At 38.2% G+C, this 20,459-nt stretch overlaps 1 protein-coding gene across 1 annotated transcript in view; it reads left to right on the top strand.

Moving 5' to 3' along the window:
- Positions 1-20,459, top strand: part of TRHDE (thyrotropin releasing hormone degrading enzyme) — a 208,118-nt gene that overhangs the window by 123,799 nt on the left and 63,860 nt on the right. The window contains exons 8-9 of the mRNA XM_015855777.2: positions 7,154-7,219; positions 9,079-9,266. Of these exons, the coding sequence (XP_015711263.1) occupies positions 7,154-7,219; positions 9,079-9,266 (254 nt within the window). The remainder of the gene's footprint in view (positions 1-7,153; positions 7,220-9,078; positions 9,267-20,459) is intronic.

The raw sequence follows: 20,459 nt of genomic DNA on the forward strand, positions 1-20,459 counted from the left end.
AAAGATAAAGTACAAACTGGATAAAATAGCAGTTGAGAAAGTGTGGCTGTATGAAGAGCAGATGAAGTATTAAGTTTGTGTAATTGTTTGGAAAAAAAAAGAAAAAAAAAGAAAAAAAAAAGAAAAAATGAGTTGAAGAAGATTAAAAGAAAAAACAAAAAACCAAAAAAACATTAAAAAGCAATTCTGACCACCGGACCAGGATGTCTTACAAGGAATCCACTTTCAGAAAATGAAAAGATGGGCAGAGTCACTAATCACTTTATGAAATGTTGGCCAAGTAATCTTTATTTGGAGGAAATTCAACAGGTGTGTGCAGAATTATTAGAGAGAAGGAGAAAAAAAAAATCAGCAATGTTCTCTGGTTTTTCAAACCTTCGTAAAATGCTAATTCAGAGTTTTGTTTTTGATATCAAATGAACAAGGTCGAAGCTGGATTTATACAAGGATATGTGAAAGTTCATTCAGAGTAGTTGAAGTTGTGAATTGTAATTGGATTAGTTAAATCTCATTATGGCCCCATGTGGACACTTTCAAAACTGAAGCTGTTTGATTTGTTTTAATTCATAATGATGTTTTAAATGTGACTCAATGTTACTGTGTTTTGGCAGTTTCACTTCTAAATTTGAGTGCCCATTAATAAGGTTTAGCATACGTTAAACGATTAGTTGTAAAAATTAGTGTATTGACGAGGAATGGCAACATCAACCACTAGTATTAAAAGCATGTCTGAACATCTCCTTTGGAGAAAGATATTTCAAGGTAAACATTTCCCTCAAACATTTGAGACTTGTTGATGAAAACCTCTGATTTCATAGATCTTTTTTCTCTTAGCTGTCTTCTAAAATTGCCACCGTATTTCCTTCTGTCTGATCTTTTCCATAATGCTCAGGTTCACAGGGCAGCAGCTTCATGAGGTAAATAGAATCACAGAATCGCAGAATCACAGGTACCTCTATTTGTTTGACTTTCTTCCAGCTGCTCATTCCTATCCAGGTAAAACCACCCAGTGCCACCTCATTTGTACCGGAAGACTTTGTAGTTCTTCTTGGTAAACTTAGTCAAGGAGGTAAGAGCTCTTGTTGCAGAATGATAACGCTACCTCCTATTAAGGTCATTACCGAGTTATTGTTTATGAAATTGCCTTGCAAACATGGAGATTTGGGCAAGGAGAAGCAGACAGTTGTTGTGGAAGGCATTTAATTTGACTGCTCTGCCAGAGTGTCTTCAGACTGTAGCCTGAGGGAAACACAAAAATGTATTTTATGCTGTATCTGTATATAAAACATGAGAGTTTTACTAGTAGGTGGGAACAGACATGGCCTTACACTCATGTGTTTGACAGTGCAGTATCATTCTGATGCTTGCCTTTATTACTGTAGATTAAAATGCCTTTTAAGTGTTTATTTGTTTGTTTATTTAATTTCGTTCTTGGATTGTTGCCTAATGAGTAACTTCTTCTTTGTTTGTTTTTTGTTTGTTTGTTTGTTGTTGGAGGCATAGATTTAATGTATTTAAATTGAAATGGAGGAAGGTTGTCAACATTTTTGATCCTTTGATAGAATTCACTCTTGAAATCTAAACTATACGTATGACTCTAGAATGTTCTGTAAGTTAGCAGTTTCTGACAAGACTACCTGGAGTAAGTTTTGTACATTGGTAACAGAGCTGATGTAGAAGATGAAGAAGTTATTTAGATTGTGTGACCTGGAAAAAATCTGTTTCCAAGTGTTTTTTTATTGACTTTTCAGTGCTGTTTTGGTACATGGACTCTTCACTCCTGTTCTTTGGGTTTATAGGTAGCTCTGACACAAATAGTGTTAACATTTATCTAATTCACCTGATACAATGTTTATCAAGACCAAATACGAACCCCTTATTTTGTAATCCTTATCTGACTACTTAGCTATAAGAGTGATCACATCACTTCCATCAGACTCTTTCTAAAGGGTTAGTCTGTTGTATATCTTAAAAATACTTCAAAACTAGTTGGTTATATTAGCTTTTCTATTGGTGGTCTTTCTCTCATATATAGCATCTTCTACCCCCATGTCCATTGCTTAAACTTTTTTATCTGAATGTTAGTTAGAGTCAAGGTAATATGAGACAGCAATTTTGGTGTTATCAGTGTGAGGTCAAGGGGAAGAAAAAGTGTCATCTAATTGTCAGTGTGTGTTAGATGACATCTGGTAGCCTAAGATTAAGAACAGAAATTCCTAGAAAACTAACACCCTGGATTTGACAACCAGAATGTTAGAACCTGATTTCCACCTGAACTAAATATTTTTATTCTTTACTCTAAATTTTTAATCAGATACAGCAGTTAGATATAAAAGTGTTCAACAGGAGCACGTGGTAAACTGAAGGAAAGAGAATAAGGATCCAGGAGTAGGCATGAAAGACAAACAAGGGAGAGAGAGGCAAGACTTCTGTTCCCTGAGCCCTGAAAAATAAGGATGTTCAGAAGAATGTTTCTATGAAAAATGTTGCTAGTTTTTCATGTCGTAAAGCAGAATCTCCCAGTTATCTTTAGGAGAAAAGTTATTCAATGTTAATCTGATTTAGACCTCAGCACTGCTCATGTAAGTCAGGATCCATTGATTGGTTCAGTCAACTAATCAGCTTTGTACAGATAAACTGAGAAAGGAATTTGGTCCCAGTTATAGATCTGAACTCTTCCTGAAAGTAAGATATATGTTTGGAGGCTTATTTCCCCCTTACAGTTTTGTAACCTCTTCACATTTATCAGTAACTCCCTTTTATTAGCTGTGTGTTATCATATTTGGATGGTAGAGTAGTTCATTTTCTCAAAACCAAGCTCAACATTTCCTTATTATTACTGCTGTTCAAGCCATCTGCTTCAATATTCAAGTAATAACACAAATTCTAGTAATAAAAGAGTTTTGAATTATTTTTAGGGGAGGATTAAGGTTACTGTTTGACAAAACATTGCATAATAGTCCAAATCTTGGGATTTGTTTTGCTGGATCTTTGATTTTGCTTGTGTAATATTTGGAATTTGTTTTTATTGCACAAGAGATTTTGGATTTCTTCTTGGTACCTGATACTAAAAGTATTTTAAAAAGTGTCACAAAACTGTATTGTCTGATTACGTAATTTTATTGGTAGAGGTGAAGGCATCATGGGGTGTGTGGCTAATTTACATGTTAAGTAACACTATGCCAGGGTCTGGGAACTTCCTACTTTCCCCATGACAAAGAAAACATTTAAAGGTGACATTACAATGAGAGAGAAAGGTGGATGTATAGCAGAGCTGCCTTGAATCTTGAGTTGTCAAAGCAGTTTTCATGCCACCTTTTCTCCTGACATACCCTGGGGTTATATGAAAGTGGCTGAGGCATCTCTCCATACTCCAGCATATTCCAATTGATAGAACAGCTTTTGTACTGTTTGCTTAAGTTCTTTCTTTATTCAGTGTAGAGTTGAAGGTATGGCAAGTATTCCTGCCCTTGAGAATTACAGGGAGTGAGAAAAATGTTGTTTTCTCCCCATTTGCAAGATGCATAAGGCTTAGATATGGATCCTCAGAAGGAGAAATGTATTATGTTCCTTAGAACAAATAAGTAGGGTGTGGACTTTGATTGCAGTTTTAATACGTTATGGAATGTATTTGATGTAGGTGCATGCAAACTTCTTCTAATTTTATGTTAAGGGAATATCCATCATAGCAATTTATCAAGGGAAGTTAAGACTGGGTCATGATAACCCTAGCTAGGATAGCTTGAATCATAAATTGGCATTGTAATGGAGAGTTCCGATGAAGACCTCAGTTTAAAATCCAGCTCTGGTATGAGGACACTTACAGTAGAGATCTGTGAAAGCAACGAGAGAATGGAATAGGAAACAGCATTTCACTGTCTCTTCTAGTGTCAAAGCTAGACAGCAGCATTTAAAACCAACAGACTGACAGATGGTTGAAACAAAGCTACCTTCACACAATAGTTCACTACAGTGTGACTTTTTTTTTTTTTTTTTTTTTTAAATAATGTATTACAAATGCTCAAAATTTATATGGGTTCAGGAAATGATTGGCCACGTTCATGGAAGATGATTCTGAAAGCAGAGGTTAATCTGCTCAGGATTCATTGTGCCACGATATGCTAGATGCTGGCAGAGTATAGTGAGGAAATATCACTGGGTGCTTGCCCAGTTTTATACACTTTCTTGGTGTCTGCTACTGGTTATTATTGAAAACAGAGCACTAATAGCTGAGGAGTTTTGATTTGACTTGTTTCAGTATCTTTGCAAAATCACTGAATCATAGTTACAGAATATCCTGATTTGAAAGGGACCCATCAAGACTATCAAGTTCAACTCCCAGCTCCACACGAGACCCCCAGAATCTAAACCCTATATCTGAGATCATTGTCCAAATGCTCCTTGAACTCCAGCAGCTTGTGGTCATGACCACTGCCCTAGGGAGTCTGTTCAAATACTCCACTTCCCCTGTGGTGAGGAAACTTCTACTCCCCAGTTTCACCCTCCCCTGGTTCAGTTCCTGCTTTTCGCTCAGGTTCTGTCACTGTCACCAGAGAGCAGATCAGCTCTGTCCATCTGGTTCCCCCCTCAGAAGCCACCGTAAGGCCTCTCCTCAGCTTCCTCTTCTCTGGTACCTTAACCACTTCTTGTACATCTTGCATCTTGCCCTCCAGACCCTTCACCTTCTTTGTAGCCCTCCTTTGGATGCTCTCTGATAGTTTTATGTCCTTACGTTGTGTCACCCAAAACTGTACTCTGTGATTGAGGTTTATGCCTGAGGAAATGGCCACAAGTTGTATCAGAAGTGGTTTAGATTGGACATACGAAGGAACTTTTTTTTTTTCAGAGAGTGGTCAGGCACGGAAATAGCCTGCCCAGGGAGGTGGTGGAGTTGCCATCACTGGCAATGTTCAAGAATTGTCTGGATAGGGAGCTAGAAGATATGGTTTAGGGGTTTTCTGTAGGTATGGTAAAGGGAAGACGGTTGGACTAGATGATCTTATAGGTCCTTTCCAACCTTGTGATTCTATGATTCTATGCATATCATCACTTTAAGGTTGCTGTTTGTATAGTATGTGTTAGGTACCACTCCTAGGTTGTTGTTACGCATATGGTCTAAATAAATAAATAAATATATAAATAAATACTAAATAAATTTCAGTATCTTTACTGAAATAATTTAAAAACCTGCAATCGAGTTGTTTTGTCAAGGCTGTGTGATCTTATGTTGCCTAGATTGTATTTTATTTCTTGATAAATGTTATAATTATTTTTGTTTTCCGTAATATAATGAAGATGTTAGATTGGAGGATAATGAATTTTTAAAAATCAGCAATGATCTGTATTTAAACCTATCAACTCGTGTTGATTGCTAAAAACAATAAAAGCAGTTAAACCATTTGTGGTTTCTCTGGATGCAAAAAGCAAAAGTCATAATGACTAAATGGTAGGCTGGTAAAAAGGATGATTGCCTGTATTGCATAAATCCTCAAGTGTCCCACTCATTTTATTTTGCTGTCTAGCAGTTCTGAAAGCAACTCTCAGAAGAACCAATACATGCTGCATTTTCTCGCACATGTACATTTGTTGTTATTTATTTACCTTGCTCTACTTTTGTTTATTCCCATTTTAGCTTTTTAATTTGGAATTCAACTTCTTCAGCTTTGAAAGCTATTGAATATTTCACTGTGTCTCAGATTGCTGTATTTTTAGACAAAATGGAAGCACATTATACTATAGGTGCAGCCTGTATTGTATTGTCTTTCTTCCAAGTTATTCCCATGACATTGTGAAGACTAGGCACTGCATTTAGAGAGTCAGTGTTCTCTTTTAGCCTTCCTAGTCTGTGATTAAGTGGGAGTTGCTGCCTGTTGTACTATGAGTCGTGTGACAAAAGCTAAATCTGTCACAGGTGCCACAATTTGTATATCAGAAAATTTGCTCCCCAAACACTAATTATTCCCAAAGTATTTTACTTCACACAAAGCACAGATAACAGAGTCAGCAAATTTATCTTGGTTTTATCATTGTGTTGTAGATTAGGGTTTGTCTCCTACCATTGTGTAAAGTGAAGATGATGAAAATTCAAATGCAGTGAAATCCATTGATTTACCACCTCTGTTATGTGGTATTTTTTTATTTTTTTTTAATTCTTCCAATCAAAACGCTGGAATTATACGTTATTCAAACAATCACTGCTGAATTCCACTACTGTAAATGAATGAGCTGTTGTCTAGTGACAGAAGAAGGTAGGAAACAGTGTTGTTTCTCCAGGTGACTGTAAAAAAAAATGGAGCATTTTGTGCCTGAATAGCCCAGACTCAACTTGGTGATATGCTTAAACTATTAATTTTGGGTGTTAATTTGTTATGATTAAAGCTTATCAAGCATTATATTTCTGGTTGTTGTGGGAGAAGAATGGATCCTCAGCCACCGGAACTGTGAATAAGTGAAAGCATTCAATTTTTATCTCTCTCAGACCTTCAGTTATGTATGCAGGAAAAACACACATGTATACCTATGCTTTGTTCCAGCCAGCCCTTTTCCACTGCATCCTTCCACTACAAAGGTGATAAAGTGTGATAAGGCATTATATCGTACGTTACCGATGTTAGTTATTTTGTCACTGAAATACCAGAATCTCTCTTTGTAAGTGTTAGTAGTTCTGATGATTACCTATTGCTCAGTTAAGTCTTTTGTTACCAATCTAGCAATCATCAGAGCGAGCGTATTGTTAATGCTAGTCACAGAATGTCCCCATCTCAAATAACGATTGGAACTAAGTTTCAGAAGCTTCTCCTTTTCTTGGTGACAATTGCCCAGGAAGCTGTTCTGAGAACAATTATTTAAAAAAAAAAAAGAAAAAAAAAAAGTATTCAAAATTTTTCGTTTATAGAGTGACTTACAAAGAAAAAGAAGAGCACTGAATGCTGTAAATGAAATTCTTAGCAACTTTTTTTTTTTTTTTTTTAATTGTAAACTAGCTTAAGAAAGTGTTTATTTTCTCCCTTAGGATAAACATATTGCATATTTCTAGGTTTCTGACAAATGAAAACATTAATGTGATTTAACTTACACTAGCGGTGATTCACGGCTCCAGTTGTTTGGCTTGTGTATAGCGGTACTGATTTGTATTTTTATTTTGTTTCTGTAGGACTATTTAACCATTCACAAGTACGGCAATGCAGCCAGAAATGATCTCTGGAACACACTGTCAAAGGTAAAATGTTTTCATCTATTGCACTGAGGATAAAGCAAGAATATACTGTGGTATTTTTCTTGGTGAGCTTTGGTCTGAATAGAGCATAATGAGATCTTCAGACCCCAGAGCAAATTTAAAAATTGATGCAAAGAAATTCCATTAGAGTTAACAGAGTGGCAACACTGAAATATGCTTTCTTCAATATTTCGGTTCTTTATTATGTCTGAATATATTTCCTTGCATGTGCTGTGTCATGCCATTGATGTGCAGTAAAAGCTAGTTTGTGGAACCTACTATCATTACCTTTAATGGCAGCAGGTTGGGGCTCATAAGCTGGAAAGTGTGTAAAAATGCTGCACTTTGGCGTTTACATCAGCTGTGTTTTTTTGTTTTTGTAGGGAGTTATGATTTGTGCGAAAGAAAAGTTATTAAAGCTTTAACGTTTACTCTAAACTGGTAACTATTTCCTGTAGCATTAGGTGTCTTGCAGATAATTCTAGTTTCTGTGTCCATGCTTTTTTTCATTGCTGCACCCACACTTGGTTTCTAGACTCAGTTCCAGAAGTATGTATTTAAGGGCAGAGCTTGAATTTTGAAAGAGGGAGCCAACCATGCCTAAATTACCTGCCTACAGAGCTAGTCTGGACACCCCAGAAGAGAGACAGAGTGTAAGAGATTGTAGAAAACAGAAAGTAAGTTTGGGCACAAGTGCCAACTGAAGCCATACATAAACATGGCTGTCTAGTAACCACTGACACCAAAGCTAGAATCCAGCTGGAGTTCAAGACATATCTAGATCAGCAGGTATCTTGCGGTAGCTGGAAGCTACCACAAATGATACCCATATCTGCTCTGTCTCCACCAGTCTCTGAAGATGAGTTGAATACTCTAAGACATCTCAACTGACATTTGTTAAATAGGAACTTTGTTGTCCAGAGTCCCAGAAACTTTGTTGATATGATCAGCAAGGTATAGACAATGATTCAATTGACTAGCCACTAGATGTTGAACCTGAACCACCAGCTGCTTTAAGATGTATCTGCCTCTGGTAAAGCCTTTGGGGAAATGCTGGGCAGTGAGAGGGGAGGGGAATGATCATACTCTTGAAAGAGCAGAAGAACCCACAACTAATAGAACAAAAACAAAACTTCGTTCTGGACCCTAAACACTAGGAATACATTGTTTGCTTAATATTATTGTTAAGTCTAATAATTACTTCTTTCTCTCACCTATAACCATGTTTGTTGTCAGCTTTTTTATTAATGCACTGCAATTGCTTCTCCAGTTCAGAAGACTTTTTGCTGGTTTCTGCTTATATTCATCAGAGGTTAATCTGTGACCAAGGGCTGTTCAGCAGCTAGACATATTTCTGTCACTTGATAGCAACTTTTGCCCGTCATTCTCATATCTATGTTTTCAGCAATCAAACACTTTGAAACGTGCCTTACTGCAAATACCCACGATAAACTAACATTGTTAAAAATATGTATTATTTTTTTTAAACATTATCTGGTCAAGAATATCTTCTGGAAGTAAACACCCAGTACTTCTGTAGTGCTTGTAAAGACCCTGTAAAGTGGATTACTTCTTCCTTTCCAGCAAAAACGCTAGAATGATTTGTTAAAATTTGTTGATTTTTCTCTATGGAAGATTGCTCGATATTTAAGACACACAGACAATGTTGGTGTAATTTTGTAGTTTGTGTATACTTAGTGATTACAAGTGTGGGTGTGTGTGCACACATGATAGTTATGAAACCACTGAAATTAATTATGCTTTTCTAGGACAACAAACAAACAAACAAACAACCCCAGAAGTTTCACATGTTGGATTGTGGTTCTGCTTCAACATACCAAAACTTTTCTTTTTTCTTGAAGGCTTTAAAAAGGGTTGGAAAATCTGTAAATATCCAAGAAGTAATGGATCAGTGGACGCTACAGATGGGTTACCCTGTTATCACCATCTTTGGAAATGAAACTACAGACAATATCATAGTAATCTCCCAAGAGCGTTTTGTTTATGATAGTGATACTAAAACCAAGGATTCTGGCCTTGGAGACAACAGGTACGTATATTTCTCAATGAATGTCTTCCAAGAGTCTGTAGTAGTTTAAGTGCTTTTTTGTGTGTTTTTGTAGAGTTGCCTCTGCAGAAAATCGTGCTTTGCATGGAATCAGTAGCATCTTGTGTTACTTCCTTTTGAATTTTATTAAAGATTAGGCTAGTTAAAAGAACTGAACAAAATCATTAGATTGATAGAACAAGATAAAGCTTTAATGTGTCCATTTGCATTCTGACAACTCTATCTCTGACTTTTATGCAGTCTTATGTCACGCATCTGTTTCTTCTTCATCTCTTTTGGTTTTGTCACACTCTGTGAAATAAGTGGGAATATGGTTGGAAGGTCTGATATTTTTTTAAGCAATTGCTTGGACTAGACCTCTGCATGCTCATAGGTTAAGTAGGAAGATGTAATCACATATTGGCTAGTTACATCATGTGACCTGGGAAGTAGTCAAGAGCTGTACTGGACTGCTATACATGACAGGGAGTTCCAGTTGTTCCATTTAAAAATAAGCTGAATTAGTCCTTCGGGTCCTCAGGTCCACTGACCAAAATCAGGAAGCACTGACACACCTCCACCTCTTTCCTTTTTCCACTTCTTAGATTGATTGCAATTTTCAGATGACTCCCCCCATTCCTTTGTTCCAGGAACAAATTTATGTTCCTTGATCACACTGGGGAATCCTCATCTTATTTAAAGCTGTGATATTTTAGTGCCAGGCATTTAAAGCTGTGTGTAGAGAATTACATTGCACCCTTTGAAGCTTGTACATTCACTGCTTCTTGCCTTGTGTTATAGAAGGCATACTCAGAACCTTGAATTCTCCCATAGATTTAAATTATTAATACTGAATTTTTGCTTATAGTATGTTCCTGCCTAAAAATATAATTACATATACTTGGAAATATTTATAACTAACTCTTTTTTTTTATAAAACAGATACTGTACAGATACTGTAGAACTCAAATATGTAAATTGTTTTTTTGTGGTTTTTCTTTTTTGGTTTTTTTTTTTTTTCCTGGCTGTGTTGGAACAATCTAGTATGGTATTAACCATATGTTTAAGTCCTGGGCTGAAACGAGTTTGACTGTGAATACTATCACAGAACTGTAGGGGCTGGAGGGGACCTCTTATACTATATGAAACAAGTTACTGTAGACTGTTGGAAATTATCTTGACCCACAGTTCAGTGCAGCAGTTCTTAAGCTTCACTTAAGAATTTAATTTCTGCAGCCATGTATTTCCATATAAAATATTAGTGGATTTCTTACTCAGAAAAATAGACATTAATATTTTTTGATTGCTTAAAACAGACATGTTAAGCCTTGTAAGTATTGTGGAAATATTCTTAAATAGATTTATCAGGTATTCAGAGTTGATTGTATTAACTGCTTCTGTAATTCATGAGTAAAGACTACTGGGCATGAAAGCACTTTGTACGGTAGAATACTAGGAGTGAGAAGTAGACTCTAAATAGTTTTATTTTCACACATGATATTAATTCAGAATTCATGGAATCACAGATTGCAGGGCTTGGAAGGGACCTCTAGAGGTCATTGGGTCCAGCCTCCTGCTAAAGCTGGTTCCTACAGTGGGTTGTGTAGGTAAGCATCTGGATGGATCTTGAATATCTCCAAAGATAGAGACTCCAAAACCTCTTAGGGCAACCTGTTCCAGTGCTACATCACCCTCACTAAAAAGTAGTTCCTCCACGTATTTGTGTGGAACTTCCCATGTTCAAGCTTTTGGTCATTGTTCCTTGTCCTGTCACTACATGCTACTGAAAAGTCTGACCTCATCAAATCGCCTCCTGCACTCTAGATATTTATAAACATTTATCAGATCCCCTCTCAGCCTGGTCATCCAGCCAGTTCTTTACCCAACAAAGAGTGTCCAAGTCATGGCTGCTTGCTTTTTTAGGAGAATACTGTGGGAGACAATGTCAAAGGCTTTGCTGAAGTCTAGGTAGACTAGATACAGTACCTCATACCTCACCAGCTTTCCTAAAAAGGACGTGGCCATCCATGACAGCATTCCATGATCACAGTGAGATCATGGCTCTGTGACTGCACACAGCTCTAGTTCTTACTGTTTAGTTACCATTCTGCCTGCAAGCACTTTAGGGAAGAGAGTGCAGGTATACCTAGAGGGATACTGGAAGATTTCATGTGAGCATACTCACTCTTGAGGTGGCTGACCTTCTGGCTTTTGTCATCAGAGGTAACTAAGAAGCATTGCTGTTGTCTTGGCTCATTCATCACTCTGTTGCAATGGCCATTGCCATTATGTACCCTACTTCTCAGTTTCTTCAGCTTAAAGGTTTCACTAGGTTAGCTGGCCTGTTCTCAAAAATTTCCCTTCCCCTTCTAGACAGGCTGATTCTATCCCACACAAACAGTTTACAGTCTTCGTAGAAGGTCCTGTTATCATGAAACCCCAAACCTTTATGATGGCAACAGCCACATAGCTAGGAGTTGATGTGTATTATGCATCTGTTCCTGACTTCTCTCCATCCTCCAGCTGGTAAAACGGAGAAGAAGATAACCTGGGCTCCAGTGTTTTTCACCTGTGCTTCCAGGGCTTTTATAGTCATCTTTGATTCCTCTCACATTCTGCCTTCCAGCATTGTTTGTACCCACATAGAACAGCAACAGGGGATTGTAGTCTGTGCTCTGATGAACCATGGCACCCTTTTCTCAGTGTTTCAAATCTTGGCTCTGCGAGGCAGCAGACACCTTGAGACTACATGTCAGGCTGGCAGAGGGGAGCCTTGGTCACTTTTAAAAGTGACCCACCACAAGCATCTGGCATTTCTTTTTATGAAGCTTCAAACTGTTTGGAGATAATGTGGATGGGTATTGTTCTGCACCAACAGAGAAAGGTATGCTGATTTTCTTAGGTAATTTTGCCTAAAAATTGTACTACAATTGTAAGTTCTAAACAATGTGAAAATCAGTGAAGTGTAGAGCGCAGAAAAAGAAGGTATTAGAATGGGCTCTGTCAGGAGTTTATTGTCCAAACAGAGAATACAATACATGTGTGTATCTTCTTTGGCAAGTCTGTTTACTGTCTTCTTCCTGCCTCAGATTTGTTTTACTCTGTGCTTCCATGGTATTCTAACCACAAATGAGAGAAGTCCCAAGCCTAGCGAAGGCTTTGCAGATGAAATATTTACTCCAGACAGTTAAATGGTGGAGCTAGTTTGCTACCTCCCAGTTAGCTATTTGAAAGTCATTTTACATAAATATAAGCAGGAGCCATATGCTTTTAGCAAAAGATGAAAATTTCCTATTCCATTCATCTTTCAAAAATCACTCACCATTTTATATTAAAGTCATGTGACTTAGTTATAAATAAGAGTCTAAAGTGTTAGGAAAATGAGCTTACCATTCACTGGTGTGCATGTGATTTGATATGCACAATGCCCTCGTGTCATTAAATGTCCTTTCCTACCATCAAATTAAGTAGAAAAGAAAGATTGACAGACTGAAGATAAATTTAATCTTTCTGTCAGCAGTGACAGTTCTTTTTGTTGTTGTTGTTCTTTCCTTCTTTCCATTGAAGAAGTCACTGTTTTTTCGAGTCTTGTGAAAGTGATAGACAGGAAAAATCACATTAATGGGTTGTCATTTGATAATTCATTATATATTGCTCCCACTGGTTTTTTTTTAGCTTTGCAAGAACTGGATCTTGTGTGAAATGATAAAAGGGGCTAGTTTTCCTGCAATTACACAATGTGGGGCAATAACTGGAACTGAAACAAGATTTTGATGGACACTTGGTGTAGCAGAGTCTGAGTCTGCTGGTCATTATGGTCAGGGAGTTGCAAGGGTTTGGTGGAACCTGATAGCTCAGATAGGTGTTATGGGAGGCACAGAGATGAATATAACACGAGGCTGCAGGCCTGGGGGTTATATGTCCGCAGCCTATCTCTTAGTCCAGTAAAGTCAGTGTTTCATCTCCCTAAGTGACCCATGAATTCAGCCTTAGATGGATGGCTTCCTGGGGAGCCATAATGGTCACTGCAAACAGTGAGAAGCAGATTGCATTTATGCCACATTCGGGGCCCTGCTCTTGCAGAGCATGTGACATTGACTTTGTTAGGATAGTTTATCTCTGGATTAATCATGATTACTATTTTAAACACTGTAAATAATAGAACTGTACAAAACACAGCAAAATGTACTGTGCAGCCTTTCCAGGAGTTTATCATCTAAATAGACAACACAATATATACTGGAAGACCCAAGGGAAGGCTCTTAAAGCCTGCATCTGCCACACAGTCATAAATTATCCAGAGGTGGGGCTGTAGTTTAGCATGGCACAGTAATAAATGTGTGCATTAAGAAGAGCATGGCCAGCAGATGGAGGGAGGTAATCCTCCCCCTCTACTCTGCCCTCATGAGATGTCTGTAGATACAGAATACTATGTCCAGTTCTGGTCTCCCCAATTCAAAAAATACAGGGATCTCCTAGAAGGAGTCCAGTGGAGGGCCACATTGATGATAAAGGGCCTGGAGCATCTCCCATGTGAGGAAAGGCTAAGTAACGTGGGTCTGTTCAGCATGGAGAAAAGAAGACTGAGAGGGGATCTGATAAATGTTTATAAATATCTGAAGGGGGGTAGGAGGCAAATGGATGAGGCCAGGCTCTTGGTGATGCGTAGTAATAGGACAAGTTGCTATGACCTGAACACAGGAAATTTTGTGCTAACATATGGTAGAGCTTCTTTACAGTGAGTGTGACAGAGCACTGGAACAGGCTGCCCAGAGAGGTCCAGGAGTCTCCTTCTTTGGAGATATTCATCACCTGTCTGGATGCCTACCTGTGCAAACTGTTGTAAAGTACCTGTTTTGGAAGGGGGTTTAAAGTCAGTGGTCCCTAAATGTCCCTTCCAACCTCTATGATTTTGTCAATTCTGTTACCTTAAAAGCAATGCTGTTAAGTCCCTTTCTCAACAAATTTAACTTTGCCTTCCTTTTGAAGATTCCTTAGAAAGCTTTAGGCAGTGCAATGAAAAATGGACATTAAATTGTTAGAGACTATACAGTGGAGGATATAAAATTGGAGAAGGGCTTGGCAGCAAGATGTCCCCAGGTTTGTTCAGCCTAGAGCAGAGGAACTGAGGGGGGCTTCATGGTGGCTGCAGCTCGGAGGGCAGCGCTGAGCTCTGCTCTGTGTGACAGCAACAGGGCCTGAGGGAAAGGCATGGAGCTGTCAGGGGAGGGATGGCTGGGGGTGAGGGTAAGGGTCTGCACCAGAGGGCAGTGGGCATGGAACGGTCTGCACAGAGCAGTGGGCACAGCCCTAAGCTTCTGGAGTTCAAGGAGTGTTTGGAGAACACTCTGTGGCAGAAGATTGGGATTTTGGGAGGTCCTTTGTGAAGCCAGAAATTGGACTTGGTGATCCTTCCAACTCAGGTTATTCTGCGATTCTACGATTTTCTGTAAGAGTCAGTTTAGAGTAGAGTTTTCAGAGGGATTTGCATAAGAAATCAAAATAAAGAGGTAAATGAATATTCAGAATCATACAACTTTTATAAAATCTCTGTGCTGTTATGCAAGCTACATATTTATGCAGCAGTTAACTATTAAAATGAAATTCAAAGTAGCACATTTCATTTCCCCTCCCCCCCCTAAAATCTTACAGAGGCATGCACACAAGCAAGCAGGTTTTTCTGAATGAGAAATAGTTAAAATAAAAACTGTTGATGCCTTTGACAGTGTCTTTCTTCTAATCTATTACTATGTAGTGTCTTTAATTTTACAGTGGAAGAGGATAATTAATTAATTTTAAATATAGTTAATTTTTCCACGCTGTGTGTGATTGAAATTGTCATCTCTCTGTGATTGCAGAAAAGTGTGCTTCAAGATACACACGTAGGCATCTACTGTGATTTATTTGTGTGACTAGAATTGACTGTATGGCACTCCAAGCTTTAACGCTTAGCTTGGAATTACAGAAGGTACACAGTTTCGCTTCTTTGCAAACTGAGCATAGATTTTTCTTGACAGTCATACCTTTACTTCATAAGCATTTTTGTTTTGTGAAGAAAAAGCTAACGATGACAGACACCATTTGTAGGAATAGCATTCCTCAGAAGGGGCAAAGTCACTGAGCTTTATTTTAAACATCAGGTTCTGCAGCAGAACAGTTCAGTTGCAATTTCAGTTTATCCAAGCAAAATTTTAAAAGTTCAGTAACAGATGTATAGTTCATATTCTTCTCCTTAGTAACAATCCTTTTGGTATGTGTAGGTTCCATCCTTCACTCATGTACACTTCTCTGAGAATGGATTATTCACTTGCCTCATGTGAGGCTACAGGGGATGAGGTGATATTCCATCTGACAGGGTTCAGTGGTTTTCGCTCCTGACAGAGAAAGTTATGATTTTAAGACACCAGACTCATCCATCATTACAAGAATGGCTTACAGATATGACAAGAAATCTTATGAAAAATAATCTGTGGTCTAGACAATGAACTAATCAGCTTTGATGAAATCCATAAGCCATTTATGCACTGTATTGAAGAGCAGACCAGTGCTTTTTGGTTATGAATATGTTTTGTATTTTAAAAATATGAAGAGCTTGTCTTTTCAAAAGCAGAGAAATAACCTTTTCAATATTATCTGTATAATTAAGTTCATTGCTGAGCTAATGTTAACTTGTATAGAGTTCTTATCACGTACAGTACTTCTGTAGCCAATCTTCGCTTGTTCATGATAAGGTACCAAGGGGAAATGTCTTGCTAGAAACTGAATAGAGCTAGCTGTGAGGAAAGAGAAAAAAGAGAAAGGTACAAACTGGGATATGGACAATGTATTCATACATACTGAAGTGCAATAATTCTTGCTGCCTTTTGCCATGTGGTTCGTCAAGGGACAATTTAGTGGAATAGCATAAGACAAGGAAGACAAGGACATGACCAACAGAACTGGACTCCTGCATCTTGCACCACATAGTAATAACAACTGAAAGGAATTAAAGCTGGCTGCAGAGATGCTTAGTAGTCACTCCACACAAAGATGAATGATAAACTGCGGAATTTATTTCCCTTCAATTCTCCTCTGAATTTCTTTCACAAAGCTCATATATGCAAGCTGTACAGAAAAAGGCTATGCTTGTCCCTTTACTGATAATTAACACTAACACTAGTATAGGGCGCAGCTCTATTGCACCAGCAGATTTTGTTCTTCAGTATGTTTAGGGACAGTCCTTAATACCAACAGTCTGACAGAGCATAGTGCTTGCAGAGTCCTTCTCCTCAAAACCAGAAGATATAGCTCTGCTTCTGTGAGGGACTCTGCCTGCCTCGAGCATCTTTGGGAGCATTGCTCTTACCGTTGAATGATTGCAGTTGGTAGCCTAATAGTTGTAGCTCACATTTAGCCTGCTACAAAATCTTATTTATTTATTTATTTATATTTGGAAGCCAATGAAGGGTCCTCAGTTAAGTGTCTTGCCCTTTGTTTCTTGGAGCCTCTTCTCACTGTAGCAATATTATTAAATCAGAATAGGGACTGCTCTTAGAATTTGTGCATTTTTCTGTGCTGATGTATCTTAAGGAAGATTCTGTTGCTAGCAAAGATCTCAGAAATGCCAATTTTAATTTAACACTTTATTTCCAAAAGTATTTCACAGCTTCTATTTATGAGAAACACTTTTTCTAGGCAAACACCCAAGCTGCTCTGATGCGCAGGATATAGGCAGCATTCAGTGTTATAATTGGTGAATGCTAAAAAAGATAAACTTGGGATATTGTGTCATTGCTGTCTATGTGGTGGCAACACTCATATCCTGGCAGAAATTAGGCTGACAGCGAAAAGCTGCTGGTGAATTTTATTATTGCTGTGGACTACATCCCTTTCCTTGTCTTAGTTGCTTAGGCTGACTCCTGGCAACTTCTAGATACCCAAACAAGTTAATTAACACACATTAATTAGATCAATTTCATGGCGAGAAAAGGAATGTATACTTGAGTGCAAGCAATGTATTTTAATTCAGAGCGAGATGGGGAGGTGAATCAAAGAACTGAGGTGACAATGTTAGTGGAGAGCTGCTCAACATTCTGGGAGACGAAAAGGGAATGCAGTGTGGCAAGGCACAGCCTGGAGCATTAAAGTGGTAGAGCTGCACTAGGCAAATGCAGAGAATCAGGGAGCCAAGGCAGTCAATATGGTGTCATTACTGAAGTATAGAAATGTTGAGGGAAACACTGATAGCAGTTGGATGCCAGAAAGGTAATGGGAATGGTGAAAGAGGATGAATGTCATATTCTGTTGGGCTTAATGAAGTATGCTTCATTTTTTACCACTTCTTCATGTTGCAATCTTAAGGGGAAAATAAATCTGTTGTTGGGAAATTATCTCTGTATTTGAGCCTTCAGGGTGAATAATAGAATCTCAGATTTTATTAAGAAAATATTTTGGTTGGAGGCTGTTAGGAGAATTTACTGAGGAAGCAGAAACTGCCATAGGAATTATATTTTAATCTTGGTTAAAGTCATAATGTTCTGGTGAAAAATCAAAGTCAAGCATTTGAATACACTAAAAAATGCTTGGATCTAAGTTTCTGAAAACATGTCGGAGGACGATAGACATAGATACAAAGCTATTCATATTCCTGTAGCTGACAAGGGTATCCAGCAGGCAGAATCCAGATCCTACTCATCCCATAAAACATCCTTCCGCTCATCATAATGTTCAGATGTCTCAGATCTGTGCTCTTATTGCTCTTGAGTAAAGTACAGCACAGAGACAGGGGGTTGCACGGTCAGCACCATGTGTGCAGTTCTGCGAGGACATTTTACACTGGAGCAAGACAGAACACAGGGTACTGCAGAGAGAGATGAAGAGCATTTACTGGAGGGTAAAGAGGCAGCTGTTGGAGCACATACTTAAAACTGCTTAACACCAGCTTCTTTCTATGCCTTTCTGACTCAGCACCCAAAATTGCTTGTCACTTTCAAAAATGAAGTCTTTTGTATTCTGATGTAAAAAGGTTACGCAGGGAGAAGAAAGAATTTGTTGTATTTGTTCTTTGCCCACAACATTTTTCTAAATTCAGTAAGGTACTCTACTGGTGCTGACACTGAAATGAGTCAGTTTTAAAGAGCCCCTTAACATTTATAACTGTTTTGTTTGTAGTTTGTTTTGGTATGAAATGTTAAGCTAAATATAAAATAAATCTGTGAAGGTTTGGTGAGAAGGTTGTTCCTCCTCTACTCTGTCCTTGTGAGGCCTTATCTGCAATGCTGCATCCAAGCCTCGGCCCCCAGCACAAGAAAGATGCGGAGTTGTTGGAGAGGGTCCAGAGGAGGGTCACAAAGATGGTCAAAGGACCAGAGCACCTCTCCTATGAAGACAGATTGAGGGAATTGGGCTTGTTCTGCCTGGAGAAGTCTCTAGGGAGACCTCGCTGTGGCTGTCTAGTACTTTAGGAGAGACACTGACTTTTTACACAGCCTGATAGTGACAGGTTTAGGGGAAATGGTTTTAAACTAAATAAGAGATCTAGGTTAAATGTTCTGTGGAAATGTTTCACTCAGTGTGGTGAGATGCTGGCGTGGGCTGTCCAGAGAAGCTGTGGACTCCCCATCCCTGGAGCCATTCAGGGTCAGGATGAATGGGGGGCCCTGGGCAGCCTGATTCAGTGGGTGGCAACCAGCCCATGGCAGGGGATTGGAACTGGATGGTCTTTAAGGTCCCTTCCAGCCTAAGCCAACTGATGATTCTTTGATTCAATAATTGTAATTATAAGATAGTAGTATATTATTTTCAGACAGCATAATTCTTTTCAGATTGAATAATTTAATAGAAATAAACTCATTTAAATTGACCCTTAAATAGTTATCATATCAAGAGAGGGTAGGGTTTGTCTAGGATGGCCAAAGGCACAGCTGTTTTCTAACAGAACACATGTGCTTACATCACAAGGCAATCCCAAAGCGCAGAGACACACATGGACTCTTTCATGATAGTGCTAAGGGCACTGAAACATTTCTTTATGTGTGAGAATTAGTGGTTTCACTGCACTGGTAAGGGAATTATATTTGGCTTAAAGATCCTGAAGAATGTAATTTGTTTTCCCTCTTCCAATTGTAGTACTTATTTATGGCTGAGAAATATTCCAAAGATTCTTGTAAAATCCAGGAATAATTATGTCTGTGGCAATACAGAGAACCACGAAGTCTGCATCTCTAATATGTTGCTGTTAAACATATTAATTACTGCTCTGGCTACCGATTAATTCTAGTGTCAATGATTGTATTAAAATACATGATCTGTTTGGTGCTTTCAGCAATACCGTATTGACACTGAAAATCATTTTCCTTCTATACTTTTGTATTTAGATCTTTACACAGAAAAACAAAACAAAGCAAAAAGAAAACCACACAATACCTTATCTGTCCTAAAAATAGTTTCTCTTAGAAATAACAGTCAAGCCTTATTTTACATTGTACCAACATGACTGCCTTTTTAAACATGAATTTCTAAATGAAATCATACATAATACAAGAATACATAAAATTAGCAGCTGGATTGAGACAGAACTGCAAATAAAGAGGCTTACCATCAGAAGTAAGTCTTCTTGAAAGTGCCAGTGTCTTTCAAGACTAGAATATAAACTTCTTCTTCACTCTGTCATGCAATTTTAAATATTTCTCCAGCTTACAAATATTATCTGTAGTCACTTTTGTGCGTGGAGATAAGTATAATTTATATTCAAAACGATAACAGGGCCACAATTTTTATTACCTTCCAAATCCTCAAGTTTTTCTTGCATCTGAAATGGAAAAAGTAGTTGGACCCAGCTACTGATTTCTGGTCATCTGTAAAGCATCGATGAATTCCACATCTAATAAAATTCATAGCTTGTGTTACTCTGCAGAAACTGAAGTCTGTAACTCTTCTGAGCTCAGAGAGTGGGTGAGTCCACTCAGATCCATCAGCTTTATGATTTGCAGCAAGTATCCTTTGCTTTTGCTAAGGAGCTGGAATTGCGTCTGCTTCGCATTGGCCAGGATTATCTTGGAATGAACACTTCCTCAATCGTTTTATTGCACTCTTTTTGTAATTGACAAAGAATCCCAACCTTAGCAAAATATTTTCCTGATTTTTTTCAAGTCTGCAAAGTTACTGATATGCATCCTACAGTTAGTGTGGCACCATTACCATGTCCTTATGTTTTCT

This window comes from Coturnix japonica, chromosome 1 (genome assembly GCF_001577835.2).
Source record: "Coturnix japonica isolate 7356 chromosome 1, Coturnix japonica 2.1, whole genome shotgun sequence".
Taxonomy (NCBI): Eukaryota; Metazoa; Chordata; class Aves; order Galliformes; family Phasianidae; genus Coturnix; species Coturnix japonica.